The sequence below is a fragment of the Podarcis erhardii genome, assembly GCF_964252035.2.
Source record: "Podarcis erhardii genome assembly, chromosome: 18".
Classification (NCBI taxonomy): Eukaryota; Metazoa; Chordata; class Lepidosauria; order Squamata; family Lacertidae; genus Podarcis; species Podarcis erhardii.
In genome coordinates this window covers 8,599,250-8,621,908 of record NC_138516.1, presented here as the reverse complement: position 1 = coordinate 8,621,908, position 22,659 = coordinate 8,599,250, and the positions used below count along the sequence as shown (strand labels likewise).

The following is a 22,659-nucleotide window of genomic DNA, read 5'->3' as shown; positions in this document are numbered from 1 at the left end:
CGTTCCCAGGAGCCGGTGAGAACCAACTTAACGCCATTGCCTTCTTGTGTGTGTGTGTGCAAAGCTTTGTGGTAATTTTAACCAAAGAGGGTCTCAAAATATAAAACAGAAAGTGGATTTGAGAAAAGTCACTTCCCAAGGAGTAAATGCAGCTGGGCTTACTTCTGAGTAGACGTGCAATAGGGATTTGCACTGCAAAAGTAAGTGTCGAGTCTGCCGTGCAAATCTGTTGCACGCCCACCGGAAAACGAGCCCCAGTTGATCTCCCATTTTGTAAATTGCAAATCCGCAAATTGCAAACTGGCCTTTACTGCTCAGTGTCCGCTCGTTACCGTTTTGGCCTCGTTTTTCAGATTTATTTGCGGGCTTTGTTGTTCTTAGCTGATTTTTTAAATTATCTTGCGTGCAAACCAACCTCGGAAGGCGGTTGATAAACCAGCGGCGATAATAAACAAATAAGTAAACGAGCGTCGACAGCAGCAACAACAACATCATCAGTGGGCTTGCAGCCACTGAAGTCCTCAACTAGAATACTAGATTTTAAGTGGGTCTACTCTGAGTAGGGAAAGCTAGCTGGCCAATATAGTCATCATCTGCAAGCAGGTTAAAGACAAAGGAATGAAGACCCCCCCCTTGTAAAAAAAAGAAACCCCCCTTTTCTCCACCACCATTAGCATCCAGTCTTATTTTGGGGGGGGGGGAAGACCCCCACTTTAAAGAAAGCTTTGGATTTCTGGCTTGCACCTGAAAGGGGAAAATCTCTTTCCAGCTGCTGCGTTGACTTCTTGCAAAGATGGTTTTTTTTTAAATGACCCCCCTCCTCCTCCATTTCCACGCTCTTTCCTTCTGGGGCTCCCCCCCCCACTCTCATTCTCCTTCCTCTCTCTCTCCCTCCTCAACAGAGCTGAAATTGACTTTTAAAAAAATAAAAAATCTCCAGGAAAAAGGAGACCCACATGGCTTTGGTGGGGGGTGTGGCTCAGCGTCACCGGCCAACCAACCTTGAGACTTGGGGGCCCCGCCCCTGTTGAGTGCTGGGGGGGGGGGAGACATTGCTGGGGAAAGGGGGGAGAGAGAGAGAGAGAGAGAAGGAGGGAGGGATGTGGTTACTTTAGGCTGACCGGCCAAGTGGTAACAATGTTTCTGTATCAAGAGTAGGGGGGGGCGGAAAGGAAGGCAGGTCTCTCTCTTTTTTCTTTCTTTTTTTTTTTTTGCAAAAGGAAAAAAAAGGCATTGAAGGCAAAAAAAGGGGGGATTAAAATAAAGCAGAAAAGGGAGAGAGGGAGAGAGAGAGAGCGTGCAGCGGTAAGGCTTAAAAGAATCCACAGAAAGGGGGAAAGAACCTTTTTTAAAAAAATTATACACAGAGGGATTTTTTTGTTTCTGTTTTTGGTGCCACCAGGAAAATAACAAAACCTCAAGGTGGGGGCAAGCATGTTTTATTCAGGAAAGAAAATGATGAGGTGCATGCATTGAAAATGAAAATGAAATCTTGCAAATTGTGTGTTGGGAGGGGGAGGCATTTGGTATAGTATTAAATTTTTTTTTTGCATTTTTGGAGGGGGGGATGAGGGAGAGGAGGGGGAGGTGTTGTTTGAAGGCCTCCCCACCCCCCCAACTTGCAATCTTAATGCCCCCCTTTTTTCCCTTCTTACCAGTTGCAAGGAAAGCTTAGGTGGCACAATAAAAAAGGGGGGGGGTTGAGTGAAAAGGGGAAGGAAAGTAAGATTACCCCCCCTTTTTTTCCTTTTCTTTTCATTCTTTCCTTTCTCATGAGAGAGCGAGAGCAAGCAAGATTTCAATTCGTGCTTTTCGCAAGGGGACGATCCACTCCCTCTCACCGCAAAACTTTGTGTTATTTACATCTTCCTTCCTTCCTTCCTTCTTCCATTTCTTCAGGAAAAGACAGCACGGGGGTCCCATCTATTACAAACAGAAGCAGAAGAACCACAAGGCATCTTTTCTCTGCTTTGAAAAAAAGCAACAACCCAAACCCGGGAGCAAGTTTTGAGTCCTCGTTCTTTGGGGGTGATTCCTTTTTTTCCTTCCTTTCTTTCTTTCTGCAAGAAATTCATCTCATCTTCTCAGCCAACCGGTTGCAAATTGCAGAAGGAAAGCCTGCGACAAGGTTTTTATTTCATTTCAATTTTTTTGTAAACTTCTTTTTGGAAACCAGGAATTTGTCTGAATGCAAAGTTGTCGGTTGGTGGCCTTTTTATTTATTTATTTTTCAAATGATATGCTAGGATTAGCTGCTCTCCAGAGACGAGAGAGCACCTCAAAGTTTGCTTGCTGACACCACAGCAATTTCCCCCCCTCTCTCTTCCCCACCCCCAGCAAGAGTGGGGAGATTCTGGGCCAGTTGGACGACATGCCGAGGTGCCCTGCTATAACCTCTCAGCCGCCTTCTGCTTCCTCCAGTATTTTTGAGCCCAAGTTATCCAGTTTCTTAGAGATGGAACCTCTCTCTTCCCTGCTCCATTGATGAAGAGTTTGAGAGAGCTGGGAGTAACTCAGACCCTGGGATCCGAAAGTTGCGGTGATGTCTTTTTAGGGAGTGTAGGGTCCGGAAGACCCACGCCACACCCTATCTGTTCCTAGATAGCACACATCTCTTGTCTATCTATTAAGAAGCCTTTTGTTGCAAAAGCAAATTCTGATCACCTCCATCGATGCGCTGATTTGCAGTATATTTTGGCTACCAGGACGTTTGTCTATACCTGCCACCTTTCATGAGAAAATAAAGGACCATTCAGCCAGCGAAAGCTATTGGGATTCTCTACCATGGAATGAATTAGGGATGTGCGTGCGATAGTTTGCATCGAGAGAGAGAGAGAGAGAAGTGAAAGGAGGAGGAGGTGGAGGAGAGACACAGGAAAAAGTCTGGACTGTCCAGGGGAGACCTAACCTCCCCGAAAAAAAAAACGCACCGAAAGAGCTATCCGCCAGAAAGCGCTTGTGCAAAGTGCGATGACCTGCTTGCCTTTTTCCTAAACGCACACCCCCACAAAAATTCCCCGCAGCTTTTCGTGGAACAAAAGAAAGAAGGGGAGAAGAGGTGGAAGAAAGTGGAGGAGAAGGGGGGGGTACGATGCCGAATTTGGAGGTAGCTGCGTTGCTGGTGGCCCTGGTTGGGGTTTGCGTGTGGACGGATGACAGCAGCAAAATTATCTCTGATCGTTATGCGGTGTACTGGAACAAAAGTAATCCCAGGTAGGATGGAGGGGGAGCCAGGATGAGACCCCCCCTGTCTTATTGCATGTTTTAGACCTCAGGGACTGTTGCCCTGTCAGTTTTTGGGTGTGCATGTTTTGGGTGGCGGCGGCTGTAGCCCCAAAGGGATGATACACAAGGCACTGTTATAGTCCATGCATTATTATTCTTCTTATTCTTATTATTATTTTGTCCATATATTTTTGCGTTGCAAGATTTGGGAGGAATGGTGAAACTTCTTTTTAGAAGGGAAAAATAAATCTCACAGGCTGATACTTGGGGAATCTCTTATCTTCTCAAATGAGCCTTTTTTGCGGACTTGCCTGAAAATTATTATGATGTAAAAGGAAGCCCGGTCTTGCCAGTGATGTCACTGTTGGAAGGGGGAAAGATTTTTAAAGTGTGGGGTTTTATTATTATCATTATTATCCTGTCTGTCTGTCTGTCGTTCAAAGTCATAGCCAGGAAAACCAGGGTTTTCACACACGGCCTGGAGGAAGTTTGCCCCACAAGTGTCTCTCTCTCTGTGTGGTAAATAATTCCAGAGAAATCCGACGAAGGTCTCGAAAGCAAAACTTCCAAACGGAAGAGGGTTGCTATATCTCTGTGTGAAATGCCCTTCTTTTTAAACTCCCACCGTGCTCCTGTGCACTGAATTGCATCTGGGTTGTCGAGACAAACACTGATGTTCATACACAAGTTCTGGGTTTGCACCCAATGCGAAGTCCTGCTCAGATCATATCCATTTAACTTAACGGATGCAACTAACTGCGGTCCATTAATTTCAAAGGTGCAGAACTTAGTTGGGATACAACCCTCTGCGATTAATTCTTTGCTAAGTGGAAAGTGATTCTCTCCCCCCCGCCCCCAGTTTCCCCTATTGAACTCAATGGGGCTTATTTCTGATCTATCTCTCTATGAATGATGATATTGCCGGTCTCTTTAGGATAACTGATATGCCAGGGTTGTTGTTTTTTTGTCAAACTTTTGGACTTACTTTGCCTTATTTTGAAGAATTGGGGGAGGGCACTTATCAGTTTGTCTTGAGGCTGACATTCTGAGTACGTGTACCTATATAGCAGGGCTGTTTAAATATTTTCATCTATCTGTTTCCCCGTTTTTTCAAGGCTTAAGTTTGAGAAGTTTCGCTGAAGTCTGTGTCGCCTCCCCCCCCCCTTCCAAGCCAGATATAAAAAACAACTGAGGCGGCGGCAGTGGGGTTAGCGAAATATATTTTTTTCTGAACAGCTGTTTTACGTTTGGAATCTGAACCACCAAAGAGTAGTGGTGGCGGGGTGTGTGTGTGTGTGTGTGTGTGTGTGTGTGTGTTGAGGTGGGAAATCATTCTTCCAGAAGTCAATTCTCGGAAGTTGTAATTCTGGGCAGCCAAGAGGAACAAAATGATAACAGTTTTCAGCAGAACTGCAGACTGTAAAATCAATTACGCGTCACTTACAGGGTTGCATCTTGTCAAATTAAAACACCAGTGTGTTCTCTCTCTCTCTCTCTCTCTCTCTCTCTCTCACACACACACACACACACACACACACACACACACACTGGAGAGAAGACCATTCTTGACCTGTTTCCTTGTGTCCCCGTCCCCCCCAATCTCTAACCTGCTGGTCAAAATCTCTTGCCTGCTCCTTGAAAAATCTTGGAAGGGAAACAAATGTTTTTTAATAAAATAAAATAAAATAAAAATAAAGTAAGGAACATTCATTTCCAAACCGGCTTGCGGCCATAGACTCCATGGGGAATACTTTTAAGTTGGGCGACTCTCTCTATGGAGCGCTGAAAGGTTAGCGAAGCTCATCACGGCTTCGTAAGGTTTTCTCTTACGTGATGGCGAAGTAGGTTAGCTTTCCGCCTCCATCCTTCCCTGCTTTCTAAGGATTTATTGGGCAAGGGAGTCCACGACCTACAGCCTTGGCCATGAACTTCAGGCACATCCGGGCCGACTTTTGGGTTTCGTTTCTGGGTCAGTTTTGGTATGCTTCACCCATTTCTGGTACCCCCCAAAGTGGAAGGGCACCCCCACCTTCTAGATCTTACAACATGAACATGAATTAGAGTAATCAGCTGAGAGGGAGGGGGCCGTGCTGCTCTTTCGGGGGGAAAACCCTCTTTCTCTGTCCACCGTAAGAGTGCGGTTCCAGAAATGGATGGTTCCCCTTCTCTCTTTGAGAGCTTGTAACAGCTTTCTGAAGTCTCAAGCAGTTGAGAACCGGCTGTTTGGACCACGTCCAAAATTCTGATGGCGCATCGTGACCGACAGGATTTCCCCTCCACCTCCTCTCCAAAACCCCTTAAATGTTGCAGATAATTTTTATTTCTATTTAAAAGACACCCCCCCAAAAAAAACCACCACTCCTCCTCCTTTTGTTTTGAAATCCCCCTTAAATTAAAGGAGAAAGAGCGATGAGAAAAACTTCAGTTGCTTCTTATTGCTTCTTATCTGAACTTTTTCCCATGCGCAGCTTTGATATCTTGGCGGTGTTCGTATCTCCCCCCCCCCCCATTTAAAACTTAAAGATCCTGGGGCACCCGATTTCTTTATGTGCTTTTAGACAAGCTGTGGCACACCCCCCCACCTCCCCAGGTGTGTTAAATAGGCCAGTTACTGGCGCTTGTTCCACTGAACTCCTTTTGATTTACATGTAATTTTTCTAAATAGAAAGCTTCGGCCGTTTTTGCCCGGAACGGTCTCGAATTATTTGCGGGTGCAAAATTTCGAGAGTCTGGGGGGCCCTTCTCTGCTTGGAGGCTTGGACGCTCCTTCCTGTTCCTTTGGTCGACGGCGCCAGCAAAGATGGCTATTGTTGCAGGGCCCACTCAGCTCCTTGCTGAATGGGCAGCAAACAAAACGGAATAGATCTCTTCGCGAATGCAAAAGCGAACCTTTCCGGTTGTGCAGAAACCTGGGGGAAATGCGCCGAAACGCGGAATAAAAATATTTGCCCAGTGCCCAGCTTTCAGAGAAAGTCACCCCCCCCCCCGTTTCCTCCATTTCTCCATATATACCCACATCTCAGTGGAATATCATTCCCCCCCCTCCAGTCCCCACTCTCGCTGTGAGAAAGCTCCGAAGGGAACCTTTAATAGCAAAATCTCTCTCTCTCTGTCCCACACCCCCTAGCCTGTTTCCTGCCATTATGAATGAGGGCCTTCATTCTGGAGATGAAATGTTTTAAAATTTGAGGGGAATTCGTGACCTCTTTTCAATGAGGACCTCTGTGGCGGGGGAAGGGGTCAGTTTGCCAGAGCGACTCGGCCTCCCTAAATCCGGCTTCCTGAATTACTGACCAGCAGGGTCGGGGTCTGGTACGAAACATCCGGGGGCCGCCCGTAATCCAGCGGGCATCTGTGGCCTCTTCTTCGCCCGCAACCAGGAGGTTGCAAAGCCCCATCGAGACAATACCCTGTTTCTACGCTCTCCTTCCATTGCTCACCTTCTATTTGGGGCTGACTCTGGCTTTGGGGGGTGCAACCTCTGACCTTCACAGGGATTATATTTCCCTGGGTGATTTTGCATTTTTGCAGTGGGCTTTTTTGGGGTCCCCCATCTTCCCTCCTTTTCATTAATATATATATATGTGGGATTGATTAAAATGAGAGCTGGTGGCCCCACCTTAAGACCACAATAGATACGTTGCCTATATTCGCGTGGTGTAAGATTTCTTGCCGCAAAGGTGAACATCCTTTGGGACGGCAATGGTGTGGTTTATGTTGGTGATGTTTGCACGTATGATTTCCTCGCGATGCTGTCCATCGCTATGATGGCTTAACGAGAACCGTTGTGTCCTATTCAACCTTGAGATTGCCCTTCTCCCAAGGCCCACGATGCAGGGCTCTGCCCGACCCAAATCCTACTCAGAGTAGACTCACTGAACTGAACGGACCTCAGACAACCATCTCCCTTGATTTCAATGGATCTGCTCTCCTGAGTTATGACTTAACGTTGAATACAATCCGTAGCTTTTAAGAAACAGAGACTATCTTAATTTCCCTTCCTGTCACAAACAAATTAATGTTTAGCACGGCAGCAGCAATACCTGCAGGTTAGTGTATGTGTGTTCTGGTGGAGGCGAGGGTCTAAACTTTTTTTAAAAAAAACAACCCCAAGAATATGGAAATGAGGAATGGAAGGAAGCCGGTGGATTTTAGCCACCTAAAACCAGCAGTGGTCATACCTAGTGTGGACTCATCCTAAGCCATGGGTCAGCAAACTTTTTCAGCAGGGTGGCGGTCCACTGTCCCTCAGACCTTGGGGGGGACGGACTATATTTTGAAAAAAATAAGAATGAATGAATTCCTATGCCCCACAAATAATGCAGAAGTGTATTTTAAATAAAACCACACATTCTACTCATGTAGAAACACTAGGCAGGCCCCACAAATAACCCAGAGATACATTTTAAATAAAAGAATACATTCTACTCATATGCTGATTCCCTGACCGTCCGCAGGCTGGATTGAGAAGGCGACTGGGCCGGATCCTGGCCTTAGTTTGCCTACCCATGTCCTAAGCTGTTGTGGTCTTCTGTTTCTGCTACTTTGGTATAATTTGCATCTTGCACCGTCACTCAATTTGGTTTCGGATCGGTGGCGTTTGCACAGAAAATCTCAGGGTTCCTCTGTGGGGTTTTTTACTATCTTCTCCTCTGCTGGCTTAAACCCCTTCACACACCTCCTTCTTCAATTATTACTTCTTTGAGGTGGCAGTGGGGAGAGACAAATCAGGTGTGGTTCTTGACATTGACCGTCGCAAAATCCGGTCAGTGATGCTGCGAATCTTATAGAGCGTGAGATGAGGGGATGGTTCTGCTGTGGCCTAAAGTCAGGTGGCCTGAAAGGGTCCATTGCATGGGCAGCTGTCCCCACATGGGGAGAGCGGATCCCGAGGCATATGGGATCCACCCGAGGACTTCAAAGGTGGCGTTGGCCTGCAACCTGGAGCAATAAAAGGTCACCCTCTGCATTTGAATAACACCGATTAGCCCATGTTTCCTTTTTAGGACAGTGATTCTCACTACTGAAAGATTCCAAGGACTTTAAAAAATAATAATAATAATATATGGAACATAACGGAAGAAAGACTCCGTTTTCCCAGTACTGACCTAGCGCAGATTGGCAAAATATATGCACACCCAACGTTGGCAATTTTGGACTGGGCGTTCTATACATCGCAGACCAGCAGTTGTCTCACAATAAAAAAAAAAAAAAGGAGGAATCTCAATACATGTAATGGATGGTATCTTATCCCTCTCTTTGAAAGATAGGGAATCATTCAAAACAATAAACCTTGCATGCTCATATGTGTGTTTATCTATATCTATATTTCTTTGCTCATCCTGTCCTCCCCATTCTATCCCTGCCATCTGGAACCCAACGTTTCCATCCCAGGGCACATGTGACTCACCCGGTAAAAAAATGAGAGAGAGAGAGAGAGAGAGAGAGAGCGCGCGATGCCCTCCTTGATAATTGCGTCTAAATTAAAAATCAATTGTAAATTGAGACGCGGGAAGCAGTCGCCCCTTCCCAACGCAATTTTAGATCACCCGCAGGCATCCTTGATATCTTCGACCCGCCGCCGTGTTTTATGTGGTCGCCGTGGGTCCGGAGAACGTGGGGAGATGTTTATTAAATATGTCTCTGTGTCTGCTGTTGATTGAAATCACAGCGGGAGGGTCGGGTTAGGTACATGGGCCGGGACGGATGCACTTTTCTGGGTTTGAATGAAGGGGTGTGTTTGTGTGTGTGTGTGTGTGTGTGTGTGTGTGTAGGGCATGGTGTTTCCATCCCCAAAACCCCCCAAAAGAAAGCTGAGCCGGAATCAAAGGCCGAGCTTCTCCTAGACCCGTCTCCGAAGACGGCCGCCATGTTTATATTCCGCAACTTGGAAAGAGACTAGTTTCCATATTGGTTTGTGTGCTTGTGGAGAATACATCAGTGCCACAAACAGTGGAATTGTTGGTTGGTGGGGGGATATTGCCTCAATGGAACTACAAAAGTTGACCGGCGGCAGGCAGTGAATCTTATGTTTCATATCTCGGGGCACCACAATTGGTTTTCTTTTCTTAAATGGCTTTGCCATCAGATTGGCACCCAAAAGGGTGTGTGGATTTTACAGTCCCAATATTTTTGTAGGGTTTCACCAGGAGTGCCTGCCTTTCGCTTGTCTTCTTCCCCCCTCCCCTCTTGGACTCTTTATTTTAATCTTTCCATCTAATGACTAGGACGTAATACTTTCTTGGTGCTTGGAGCCTAATTCTCCATAAAGCTGATATTCTGAGGCGGGTCCATTGTATCGCCACCCCCAGAGGGTCAAATCAACTTTGGCAGAGTCACACACACACACACACACACACACACACACACACACACCAATCACCATGCTTTTTTTTAAAAAAAACAACCCGTGTTGATAAAATCATTGCTTTTGTGTGTGTGGAAATGTGTGCAAGAGAAAAGTTTTAAAAAACAGCCCCGTTCTGAGAAGGGGGTGACGATTCCGTCAGAAGCCCGAGCAAATTCTAGCTCTTCGTGCCGGTATGATTGGATAAATCATTTCGAACGTAACAAGAGGCAAAGATTTGTTTCTCGGCTACATCCAACCTGCAACGGTGTAATGGGCAGTTTTGGAGTAATTCCGGAATGACAGTTTTCCTGCCGGCAAATGTAATTCCTGAAAAGGCCCCCACATTTATATATATCAATCTCTGTGGAAGGGGGAGAGAGAGAGAGATAGAGATAGAGAGAGACGGGTAAATGGCCGGCTATTTTCTTTCTCGATTGTCAACGCAGGTACATCCCATTATTTCATCTTCCTTTGCCCCCCTGGCCTGTATTTAGCTACACAAGTGTTTTCCTTCCTCCAATTTTTATTATCATCATCATATATATATTTTCTTTATATATAAAAAAAACTTTGACGTGACGGCCAGTCGCCTCTGGCTGTAAACATGTGGTCGTCGACTCCACGCTTGACCACAAAGAAGTTCTTGGGGGGCAGCGGAGGGGGGGAACGTTTGCCCCTCCTGGGTTCATGATGGCGCAACAGCTTGGCCATGTGGAGGAGACTCGCTGGGTCTTGCGGACGATTTCAGTATCTGTATCCTTGATGGGAGCTACCAGAAGCTGCTCTTCTTGATAGGGAAATGGGGAGCTTTCCGGATAGCGACTGGCTTGTGGGCTTTCCAGGGCTGGTCGTGGTCGGAACCAGAATGCAGATGTTTCTAGACAGATGTTTGGCCCGATCTGGGCAACGTGGCCCCGAGGAGCTGGCTTGGGGGCTAACCCCATTGTGTCCAGCTTAAAATTCTCCATTTAGATGTCCTAAATAGGAACGTGGGAAGGCTGCCTCCTACCAACTCAGTACGGCAAGGGTTTCAAGAAGGAGGCATTCTCCATCCCTACCTGCCATGTTGTGATTCCTGCATTGTAGGGGGGTTGGACTAGATTACTCTTTGGGTCCCAGACCTGGGAGAAGAGTCGGTGGAAGAGGACTGGAAGAAGTTGAAAGACTACTTGCAAAAACACTGCAAAATTTATGAATGTTAAAACGATGTTGGATATTAAAACCATATGGCATTAGTGACAAAGTTAAAGGAGTATGCAAAGATGAATTTTTTAAAAAAGGTGAAAGACTAGAGTTATATTATGTCAAACTTAAATAATATGGTATAAGTGACTAAGTTATAAGGAATAGGTAAGAATGAACTAAAAAGAGAAGAAGGATTGGAGACATAATAGGTTGAACTATATAATTGACAATGAGATTTGAAAGAGGGTAAGGATTTGCTGAATCTGATTGGGTAAATGGGAACACAAAAAAGGGAGATGTGAGGAAGTCAAGAAACAGAGTTAAATAAGTATGAAGCTAAAAGTTGGATTTTTTTTTTCTTTATATGTTTTATTATCGTTTTTTGATGATTTTTTGTCGATTTTTTTCTGTGTATCTTTTTTGTACTCTTTGTATCTTTTTTGTATTTTCGGCTATGTTTGTTTCTTTTTCTTTGTGGTATGTATCTATGTGTTTTTTTGGTAAAATCATAATAAATATTTTTTAAAAAAATAGATTACTCTTTGGGTTCCTCCCCACTCTACAATCCTGTGATTCTGCGCCATGGGGGGATCGAACCAGCGACCTTCCTCTTTCAAAGTAGGTTCTCTGTCACCTAGGAGGGGCAACATCCCTTGGTGCATTTTTCTGGGTCAATTCAGGTCCATCCCAACATCCTTAAGGCCTTCAGGATAGCCCGCGAAGATTCGCGCAGACAAGACTCAGCTCTCTTGCTCTCCTTCCTCTTCCCGAACAAACGGACAGCCTCACACGTTTGGGACCGCCCGAAAACGAAGGGTGTAAGGACATCTTTCAACGGCTCCTCCTCGGACCAAAGTCTGATCTGACTGCCCCAAACGCCGGTTGCGAGGTGGTGAGACCTGGGTCCAGCTTGTGGACATCTCTTGGGGCAGAAAGCTGGGCTACGAGGTGGCCAGGCTTTTTTTGACCTTCTCCGCTGCCTTAATTGGCATGGCCGAAATCTGAATCTGAGTTTTGAGGCACGTTCGGATGGGGTAGAGACATCTTCATGTTCTCCAAAGCCTCTTCCACGAGGTGCCTGCAACCTCTCTGCTTTGGCGATATCTCGCCCCGCGAAATGTCCCCCCCCTCCCCGGACGTATGGCAAGATCCCCTTCCTTCATTGGCAGGGCAAGCCGGTCTGCTTCATTGGCCGAACGGCTATCCCCGCCGCCGCCGCCGCAAGGTACCGCCTGGCAAAATGGCTGCCTGCCACCTCCTTGCCGATGAACCTGGTCCTTGCAACCCCGTAGGTTGAAGATCTCAGTCCATGTTGTGTAGGAGGAGGGTGAAGGCATTGGTGACGCAGCTCAGATTTGTTCGCCTGGAGCGAGGGCCACAACAACTCCCAAACTTTCCCCCAACCACTTTCAAATATAGATGCTTCCCCCTTCCCGGTTCCCTCCACAGAGTTGACCAATTGGTTTTTTTTATGTGTGTGTGCTTTTGAGATATCTCCTCTTTCTCGTGTCTTGCCTATCCGGACACAGTCCTGCTTTTCTTGTGGATGTATTCTTCAATAAATAAATTAAACCAATGGTTCTTTTGCGGATTCTCGGTTTCCCTCCTCCAGGGCCAGTCTGCGTTACCTTCTTTTTCATTCCAGAATCTCCCGCAGGAATGCATTCGCCCCTGGCCCTGTACACAAAAAAACAGACTCAGTAGGAACTGGATTCCTGACCCCGCCTCGCAGACGGTCTCTGCCTCTGCCTTCCTTCCCCTCGCCCCATTTTTTTAAAACCTCGTGCTTTTGGGGGATAGGGTTATACACCTTAAAAAGAAAGAATAAGTTCTCACCTCAAAAATCCCTTCAAACGTTTCCTTGGCCCGTCCCCCTCTTTTCCAAACCGTTAAATCCGCTTAGCGCCTCTCTGAGGTGGATAGGCCGCACAGTTAATAAACGGCAGATGCAAACAAGGTCCAATTTCTCCGGCTAGATTTTTTTTGTGTGTGTGTGTTCTCTCTCTTTCTTTCTCTCTAGGGAGCACAATTCCTTTCCCCACAGGTTATTCATTTCGCATCCAGATGCCGTCTCTGTGCTGAATTCGAAATGAAGGAGAAGCTTCATGCTGCTTTCCACGTGCCCCTCCCTCCCCCCCAAAAAAAACACCTTTAAAAAGCTTTATTTCAAGTTCAACTTGCCCGAAGAAAGCTCCACACACCAAGCGATTGGGTCCACTTGCAAAAAATAAAAACCCAGCCCATTCCTGTCAGTTTTCCACCCATGTTTGTTCCACAGTTATATCTGTGCTATCGCCCACCATGTACATCTTAATAGATATATTTCAAAGCGCCTACGGTTTCTGTGCATTTTGAAAGTAGTGGGGCGTACGGGGGCACCCCAGTTCTCAAAGGTTGGGGGCATCGCTGGCTAAGTCTATAGGTATGCACAGCTCAGGTTGTAGCTTTTGTTGTCGTTGTCGTGATGCGTACATAAAACTATGCGTATAGTGTACCGGCGTGGATACATGTTTCGCGGAAAAACGCCATATGTAGCATATATATATATATAGAATGTCCATGCGCACAAAAATGTATATTTCATAGATATTGCACACATGTGGGTGGGTGTGTATAACGTTTTTAATCTGCTGAGTAGGTTGGAAATCTCTAAGGGGTCATACACTATTTTGTATATGTATGCAGACAAACCTTTTTGTTGTTGTTGTGTATCGTTTCATTCTGGTGGTCTCTCATAGGAAAGGCTGGAGTAAAAGCTGCAAGCCTGTTTGCGCGTGATACAAAGTGAAATAAAATGTGTCTACACCATGGGAAGGCAAACTAAGGGCCAGTTACAATGTTAAAAAACTTTAAAACAACTTGCATTCATGGAAATACAGGCGGTGGGTCCTAAGACTCTCAAAGGCCAGGATAAAGAGGTGCGTCTTCAGGAAGCTGTAGGACATGGATAGGCAAATGAAGGCCCGGGGGCTGGATCCGGCCCAATCGCCTTCTAAGGCGATCAGATGTCAAAGCGATAAATAACTACCTGACATTCAGAAGACATCTTAAGGCAGCCCTGTTCAGGGAAGTTTTTAATCGGTGATATTTTAGTGTATTTCTGGTTTTTATGGAAGCCGCCCAGAGTGGCTGGGGAAACCCAGCCAGATGGGCGGGGTACAAATAATAAATTATTATTATTATAAATCCAGCCCGCGGACAGTCTGGGAATCAGTCTGTTTTTACATGAGTAGAATGTGCCCTTTGATTTAAAATGCATCTCTGGGTTATTTGTGGGGCATAGGAATTTGTTCATTTCCTCCCCCCAAAATTTGTTCATCCCCCCCCCAAGGTCTGAGGGACAGTGGACCGGCCCCCTGCTGAAAAAAAATTGCTGGCCGCTGCTGTAGAATGAAGGCGCCTGGCACACCTTTGCGAGAAGCGAGTCCCACAGTTTAGGGGCCACCACAGTGAAGGACCTCTTGTCCCTGGGCTGCTGCCCCTCCAAACTTCTGATGGTGGACAAACTACCAAGAGGGCTCCCTCCGCGGACTTCACCACCTTAAGAGGGTCCATAGGGCAGTACTTCAGATATTTGCAAATATATCTATATATAGATATATAGATATATATAGATATTATGCAAGAGGAATTACACTGGAATTGACTAGGTAGGAACAGACCATAGCTTTGAAATACACCAGAGCATACAGTGGTACCTCGGGTTAAGTACTTAATTGGTTCCGGAGGTCCGTTCTTAACCTGAAACTGTTCTTAACCTGAAGCACCACTTTAGCTAATGGGGCCTCCTGCTGCCACCACGCCTCCAGAGCATGATTTCTGTTCTCATCCTGAAGCAAAGTTCTTAACCCAAGGTACTATTTCTGGGTTAGCGGAGTCTGTAACCTGAAGTGTCTGTAACCCGAGGTACCACTGTACTTTTATAGGCATGCACACAGATATTGTATATTTGCTTGTAGCGGGTGTGTTGCACTTAATAATAATAATAATAATAATAATAATAATACCCTTCCCATCTGGCTGGGTTTCCCCAGCCACTCTGGGCAGCTCCCAACAGAATATTAAAAGCACAATAAAACTTCAAACATTAAAACCTTCCCTAAGCAGGGCTGCCTTCAGATGTCTTCTAAAAGTCAGGTAGTTGTTTTCTTGACATCTGATGGGAGGGTGTTCCACAGGGCGGGCGCCACCACCGAGAAGGCCCTCTGCCTGGTTCCCTGTAACTTCACTTCTCGCAGGGAGGGAACCGCCAGAAGGCCTTTGGAGCTGGACCTCGGTGTGAAACTTGGGGTGGGGATTCCCCTGAAGTTTATTTTAGAAAGGGGGGGGGGTGTTATGGCGAATACAGAAACCATAGCCAGAGGTCTTCTCCCTTTGTTGTTGGGAACAGTTGATGTTTCTGAGTGCCAGGGAATCACAGATGGTGAGAACTGCTTCTCCTGAACTCAGGTCCTGCTTGGAGTGGACTGGACTGGATGGGCCTTCATTGGGCCGGATCCAGCTGTCGGGATCTTACGCCGGTGTGAGGGAGCAAGGACAATTGCTGTGTGCATAAGCTTCATTTACGGGTAGGGATCAGCACTGCGGAATATGCTTAAAGGTTTTCTGGATAAGAATTTCCTGAGAAAACACTGGGACTAAGAGATGTTTAGGCAAAGGTGGCCTCCTTCCCCTATTCTATCTATCTATCTATCTATCTATCTATCTATCTATCTATCTATCTATCTATCTATCTATCATCTATCTGTCTCTCTCTCTCTCTCTATCTATCTATCTATCTATCTATCTATCTATCATCTATCTATCTATCTATCTATCTATCTATCTATCTATCATCTATATCTATCTATCTATCTATCTATCTATCTATCTATCTATCTATCTATTTATCATCTATCCATCTAGGTTGAATCCAACCAAATTTTACTTCCAGCAGACCTATTGAAATTACCATACACAAATGAGTTGGGTCTATTAATTTCAATAGGTCTAGACAACTCTTGCTTCCGGGCAGCCGGGGAAAAAATGATTTTAGAGAGTAGCCAGCTGAATTCTACTCAAGAGTAGACAATTTGATACGACCAGGCAGAACTGAGTTGTACTCTGTGGTTTCAGTTCATCTGCTAGGGATCATAGTAATGTTTTTTATTCCATTGCCTTCAAAGCTGGGCCCGTCTCTGTTGCCCTAGCCCATGGGTAGGCAAACTAAGGCCCAGGGGCCGGATCCGGCCCAACTGCCTTCTAAATCCGGCCCGCGGACGGTCTGGGAATCAGCATGTTTTTACATGAGCAGAATGTGTGCTTTTATTTAAAATGCATCTCTGGGTTATTTGTGGGGCATAGGAATTCGTTCATTTCCCCCCCAAAAATATAGTCTGGCCCCCTGCAAGGTCTGAGGGACATTGGACCGGCCCCCTGCTGAAAATGTTTGCTGGCTCCTGCCCTAATCTATACTTCTTCTACAGCTTCACCTTATCCCTAAATCTTTTGGGGGGGGGCTTACAGCCCCCACAATACCACAGACACCACTTATTGTGGTTCAGGTTTATTTTAAGCTCTGTTTTACGATGCCCACCAGTGCAATTGGATTGTCCCTCTGCCAGCCGTCGGAATGTGTCGCCTGTAATATTCATGTTATCCATTTCTCTGTCTAGATCCGGTGTTGGTGCGCGGCTGGGAGACTTTTGCATTTATAGGTTAGCGGGGGACGTTCCGATCCCTGGCAAACACCCCCTCCATCCACCCAGAGAAAAATCTGCTTTAGTGTAAGGTTTTGTTTTTTGATTTTTTTCCCTTTTTGCCTGCTCCATCGTGAGAGCGCTCAGGGCATTTAGCAATATCCTCCCCACGTGTCCAAAAAAAAAATAAAATAAAAAAGAGAGAAAAAGCTGAGCTGGAATATCCTTGCTCCTCACTTTTAACCAGACCTGTTTTTTGACGTCCAAGGCAAAAATATAGCCAAGTATAGTTACCTTTAGCTCCCACTACCGTCAGCCTTTTGCCTCCCTGCTCCCAAGCACTAATCACTGAAAAATTTTAATGGATCCAAATATCTGCTTCTGGTCTTTTTTATTTTTTATTTAATATTCTTTCGGTTATTTCTCGCTTATCAAATTTTGTTCTATAGCAAACCCCCTCCTGGTTTTGTCGCAGCCAAGCTTAAATTTCCACAGACTTTTTACGCAGGAGCAAACCCATTGAATGCAGCTGGACTTGCTTTGGAGTAAGGGTGAAGTCAAAAGATGCACGCCCCGTCAACGTCATATTATTATTATTATTATTATTATTATTATTAGCAATAATATTTGAACCTTTCCCTGCTTTCTGGGATATAGAAGATAGAATCCCTGATGGAAGCTAAAAGATAACTAGTCACAAACCCCACCGTCTCCCCCCCTGTAGCTTTTGGTCTCGATTTGGCAAATGCAAACCACCCAAAAGGAAAACAGCAAGGGTTAGTTATGTTGGGTGATCAGGAAGTGTCTTTTAAAATTGTTGGCTCGCGGCCATGTTGGGTCTACAGAGCGAGAGGCATGAATGAGACATGGGAGGTGATATTTACTACAAGGAAAACTAGGTTGTTAATAATAAGAATAATAATAATAAGGTACTTTGTCAACAAACTGCAGACTCTTTTTTAAAGGGGTCCAGACAGCAACACTGACATTGCTGCGACTTCTAAGTTGTTTGCTCCAAACTAATAATAATAATAATAATAATAATAATAATAATAATAATAGCTTTTGCATTCCTTTCTCGGTGTTTGAAATTCACGAGACCCGCTCCACGGTGGGAAGTTTTGGGTCACCATCTCTTGGGCATCTTTATTTGTTCCATAAAATGTATACAGCGCTTTTAAAAAACAAAACATCTCAAAGCAGTTTACAAAAATAAAATAAAACATGAAGCAATAAAACAGTACTTTGAAAAATGAACAGCGGCAAAATTTAAGACATTTGCAAAGTTTAAATAAGAATAGGTTAAAAGCAGATCAAAGCCCCCGTCTACTTTCTAAACATCTGGGGAGGCGGGCCTATACAGAAAGGTTTCTGGCCAGTGCCAAAAAGAGTATCCTGAACCGATATCAATAGGCAAGGAGTTCCATAGTCTAGCCGCTTCAAAAGAACAACTTCTTTGTAAACGCTTTGATCAAAATGCTGCCTGAATGTGGCACAGAGGTCCCTGTTTATCTGGGAGAAGGTCTCTGGTTGCTAACCCTATATTTATTTGGGGGCGGTGGTGTGTTTAATAATAATAATAATAATAATAATAATAATAATAATAATAATAATAATAATAATTTATTATTTATACCCCGCCCATCTGGCTGGGTTTCCCCAGCCACTCTGGGCAGCTTCCAACAAAACACTAAAAGACAATAACCTATTAAACCTTAAAAGCTTCCCTAATTGGGGCTGCCTGAAACATTGTTCCATTGTACAATGTCCCCCCAGATAAAAATCTCTGGGTGATGGATGGACACCTTTGGAGAGCATGGATGATAAGGCAGTTGCATGTGCCCTAATGTGCTGGATGCAAATTCTCCTCTCTGCATCCGCTGAGGTCTGTTTTGGAACTGTTTATAATATATACCGTATTTTTCGCTCTATAAGGCGCACCAGACCACAAGACGCACCTAGTTTTTGGAGGAGGAAAACAAGAAAAATAATATTCTGAATCCCAGAAGCCAGAACAGCAAGAGGGATCGCTGCGCAGCGAAAGCAGGAATCCCTCTTGCTGTTCTGGCTTCTGGGATAGCTGCGCAGCCTGCATTCGCTCCCTAAGACGCACACACATTTCCCCTTACTTTTTAGGAGGGAAAAAGTGAGTCTTATAGAGCAAAAAATACGGTAATTACAGGATAGGACGTCTTTATTTTTCTCAAATATATTGGCATGCGGGGAGGGGCCCCTCTTAGCTTTCCGTCCTGTGCTGAGGAGGGCCATGCAGATATTAAACGAATAAAACCAGTTGGCAGGGGTCTTCTCGCAACGTGCAGCAACGGAGTCTTGCAGCATGATCTAAACTGGTGTGTGTATTTTCTGTGGAGGGTATACACACCTGCCTTGGAAGCAGAATTTTAGGAGTTCTGGAGCAGGAAATATTTTCTTCTGCCTGAAAATGCAGCTGTACTACGTAACTGGGTAACACTACACAATTTGGCTTAATATATATATATATATTTTACCCTCCCCTTCTCTGAAACGTCTACATTTCTCCCTTTATTGCTGTTCTCTCTCGTGAGCAAGTGAGTTGTGCGAGTTTCGCTTAAGGCTAGAGGCGGAGCCCAGCGATGGTTGGATTTTTACCAGCCAGAGGTTTTTTCTCTTTCTGCGTATAACTGGAAACCTACGTAGCATCTTGCTAGGCAGAAGCCAATGCACTGAGAAACCCTGCGCACCTTTACTCAGAAGCGAGGTCCTTTATGTTCCAGCTAAAGCGTGCAAATGTTGCAGCCTTGTAGGCTGGACTCTTCCTTAATTTTAAAGGCTGCACTCTAGGGAGAGGGCTTGCTATAAATGCACGAAGTTCTAGCCTGAATTGTTTTCAGCATCTCCAGGTACAGTGGTACCTCGGGTTAAGTACTTCATTCGTTCTGGAGGTCCGTACTTAACCTGAAACTGTTCTTAACCTGAAGCACCACTTTAGCCAATGGGGCCTCCTGCTGCCGCTGTGCTGCCGGAGCACGATTTCTGTTCTCATCCTGAAGCAAAGTTCTTAGCCTGAAGCACTATTTCTGGGTTAGCGGAGTCTGTAACCTGAAGCGTATGTAGCCCGAGGTACCACTGTAGTTGGAAAAGGTTTTGTGGCTATCACATCAAACTAGTCCCCCCCCCCTCCGCTTTCACCCCGCCATGCCAAAGAGTTCTGGATAACATAAAAACGTCCTGGATAACATAAAAACAATAGTTTTTATTAAGTTTTACAATTTATATTCAACACAATCATCATCATCACTATATATATATATATATATATATATATATATATATATATATGAGAATCCCAACCTCCCTCCCCCCCCCCGACTTCCCTCAACCTCATCTTCTGGGTCTTTCAATATTTACTCCTCCTACTTATTTTATTCTACCTTAATTTTGTATTCTATCTACAAAAACATTGTAATTTGGTTGAATGTTAAGAAGGATGCTAGATTATAAAAAATTGGCCACCACTAAATTAGATTTAAATTTGATGATAAGTGAGACTAAAGAAAATATAAAATTTTTTGGAAGAAGTGCTAGATTATATTTGAATGAGTGGACATGAGATTGTAAACAAGTTGATAATTTGTTTGGAAAAATTTTTTAACGATGTAAATGGGAGCGGGAGACGTGAGGGAGTCCAAAGAAGTGATGAAATTGTTGTGATAGAAGTAAGATCGTTTATTATTTGTGCATTTATATTTAAAAACTTTAATAAATATTTATAAAAAAAAAAATTGTATTCTTTCAACCGAATATTCTTACATTCTTATCATTTTTATACCATTTTTTAAAAAAAAATTTACATCTTACACCTTGCTGTTTTCCTGATTATTGCACCTTAACTTTTACGCTTGTTTTCTTAATTGTGTTTACTCAAACTCTGCCACTGAGTCCACTTCTTTACAATGTTTCTGTAAGTACACCAAATGGTTCCCACTTTTAAAAAGTCTGTATTGTCCTTGTCTCTGAGTTTTCCCGTGAGCTTCGCCATTTCAGCGTATTCCATCAATTTTGCTTGCCATTCTTCTTTCGTGGGTGTCTTATCATCTTTCCATTTTCGGGCTAGTTATATCCTAGCCGCGACGGGGTGAGCTCCCGTTGCTCGGTCCCTGCTCCTGCCAACCTAGCAGTTCGAAAGCACGTCAAAGTGCAAGTAGATAAATAGGTACCACTCCGGCGGGAAGGTAAACGGCGTTTCCGTGCGCTGCTCTGGTTCGCCAGAAGCGGCTTAGTCCTGCTGGCCACATGACGCTGTACGCCGGCTCCCTTGGCCAGTAAAGCGAGATGAGCGCCGCAACCCCAGAGTTGGTCACGACTGGACCTAATGGTCAGGGGTCCCTTTACCTTTATGTATAGGGAAATGGGTTAGTAGATGGACACTTATATATTGGATAAACCCAATTTAGACCACAGTGCCACTCTTTATCCAATCTAGGGACCAGGTTTTTTGACCTGGCAACTCCAAAGGCAAATACGAGCCCCGTTTGTGGATTCCACACCTCACACCCTCCTTTCTTTCTGTATGTGTTTGTGGCTGCTTGCGCTACCAGCAAAGTAATAATAAATAAATAATACCCCGCTCCTCACGCAGCAGCAAGCGACAGCTTTGTCAACAGAAAGAGATACGCATCTTGTCTATTACAGAATCCTTGGCAAAAATTGTCAGATAAACCCATGCACATTTATTTACGATGTCCTAATCCCACCTTTTCCCCCAGAAGAGCTGAGGACGGCAAGTGTGTCTCCCCCTCCTTTCCATATTTATCATGACAGCAAACCTACAAGGTGGGCTGCGGTGAGGAATTTACGAGGGGCTCAAGTTTTGACTCCGGGGATATACCGTATATTCTCTGGTTTCTCAGAAAGGAAAAGGAAATACAAACATTCCACAATCTTCAGCGCAATTCTCCACATTTCCACATCAGGGTTTTTTTTAAGTTCTCATGAAAATTCATTTCCCCCAATAGCCCTAATTTTTGTTTATTTTGCTCGCAGAGCGGCTCCCCCTAATATGATTCATTTTTGTATGTCGTCTTCACGAACGTGTGCATTTTTACACACACTTTGCTCTAGCGTATAATAATAATAAAAATATATAATAAATTTATTATTTATACCCCGCCCATCAGGCTGGGCTTCCCCAGCCACTCTGGGCGGCTTCCAAAAAAATATTAAAATACTATAATACATCAAACATTAAAAGCTTCCCTAAACAGGGCTGCCTTCAGATGTCTTCTAAAAGTCTGGTAGTTGTTGTTCTCTTTGACATCTGGTGGGAGGGCGTTCCACAGGGAGGGCGCCACCACCGAGAAGGCCCTCTGCCTGGTTCCCTGTAACTTGGCTTCTCGCAGGGAGGGAACCGCCAGAAGGCCCTCAGCGCTAGACCCCGGTGTCTGGGCAGAACGATGGGGGTGGAGACGCTCCTTCAGATATACTGTGTATACTGTATGTGTTTTCGGATCCTTTTCATTCGTTAAAATTAATACACCGCTCAGTCCTAAAAGGAAGAAGGAAGAAGCCTTTGATTCTCTCTCTGCCCACCTCCTTTCTTCCTCCTTGCACCGTCTCTGCCCTTACCTGTTGTTGTGTCCTCTCACCTTTCACGACCAGGATCAGGCCAAAGCGGCTCATCAAGCCCAGCGTCCTGTTCTCACAGTGCCCCACCAGGTGCCTGGGAGAAACTCGCAAGCAGAATTCGAACACAGCCCTCTCCGCTTCTGTGGTTTCCAACAACTGGTCTTCAGAAGCCTTGCTGCCTTCTGGAGTCAGAACATAGCCTCCATCATGGCTAGAGGCCATCCTCTTCTAAAGCCATCCAAGGTTGTGGCCATCACTGCCTGCTGTGGCAGGCAGTTCCGTAGTTTAATTACGCCAAGGGGATTAATCACATGCTTTCTTCCTGCCTAGACCTCCTAATTAGATGGGAATCACAGTCCTCGCAGGCAGGGCCGGATTTAGGTTTGATGAGGCCCTAGGCTACTGAAGGTAATGGGGCCCTTTATATGTCCAGATGTCCTTCGTCAACAACAAATTGTCGCTGTTTTTGTGTGTTGAATATATGCCATTGATGGACCTAATAGGTATCTCAAGCCATTTGCCCATGTTGCCATGCAACCAGTCCCTGCAGAATGTTTTGTTGTTGTTGTTTAGTCGTTTAGTCGTGTCCGACTCTTCGTGACCCCCTGGACCAGA

At 45.0% G+C, this 22,659-nt stretch overlaps 1 protein-coding gene across 1 annotated transcript in view; it reads left to right on the top strand.

Annotated features, from left to right (window-relative positions):
- The first annotated feature begins 1,222 nt into the window (after window positions 1–1,222).
- Window positions 1,223–22,659, top strand: part of EFNA2 (ephrin A2) — a 170,951-nt gene continuing 149,514 nt past the window's right edge. The window contains exons 1-2 of the mRNA XM_081846474.1: window positions 1,223–1,422; window positions 1,900–3,213. Of these exons, the coding sequence (XP_081702600.1) occupies window positions 3,092–3,213 (122 nt within the window). The 5' untranslated portion in view covers window positions 1,223–1,422; window positions 1,900–3,091. The remainder of the gene's footprint in view (window positions 1,423–1,899; window positions 3,214–22,659) is intronic.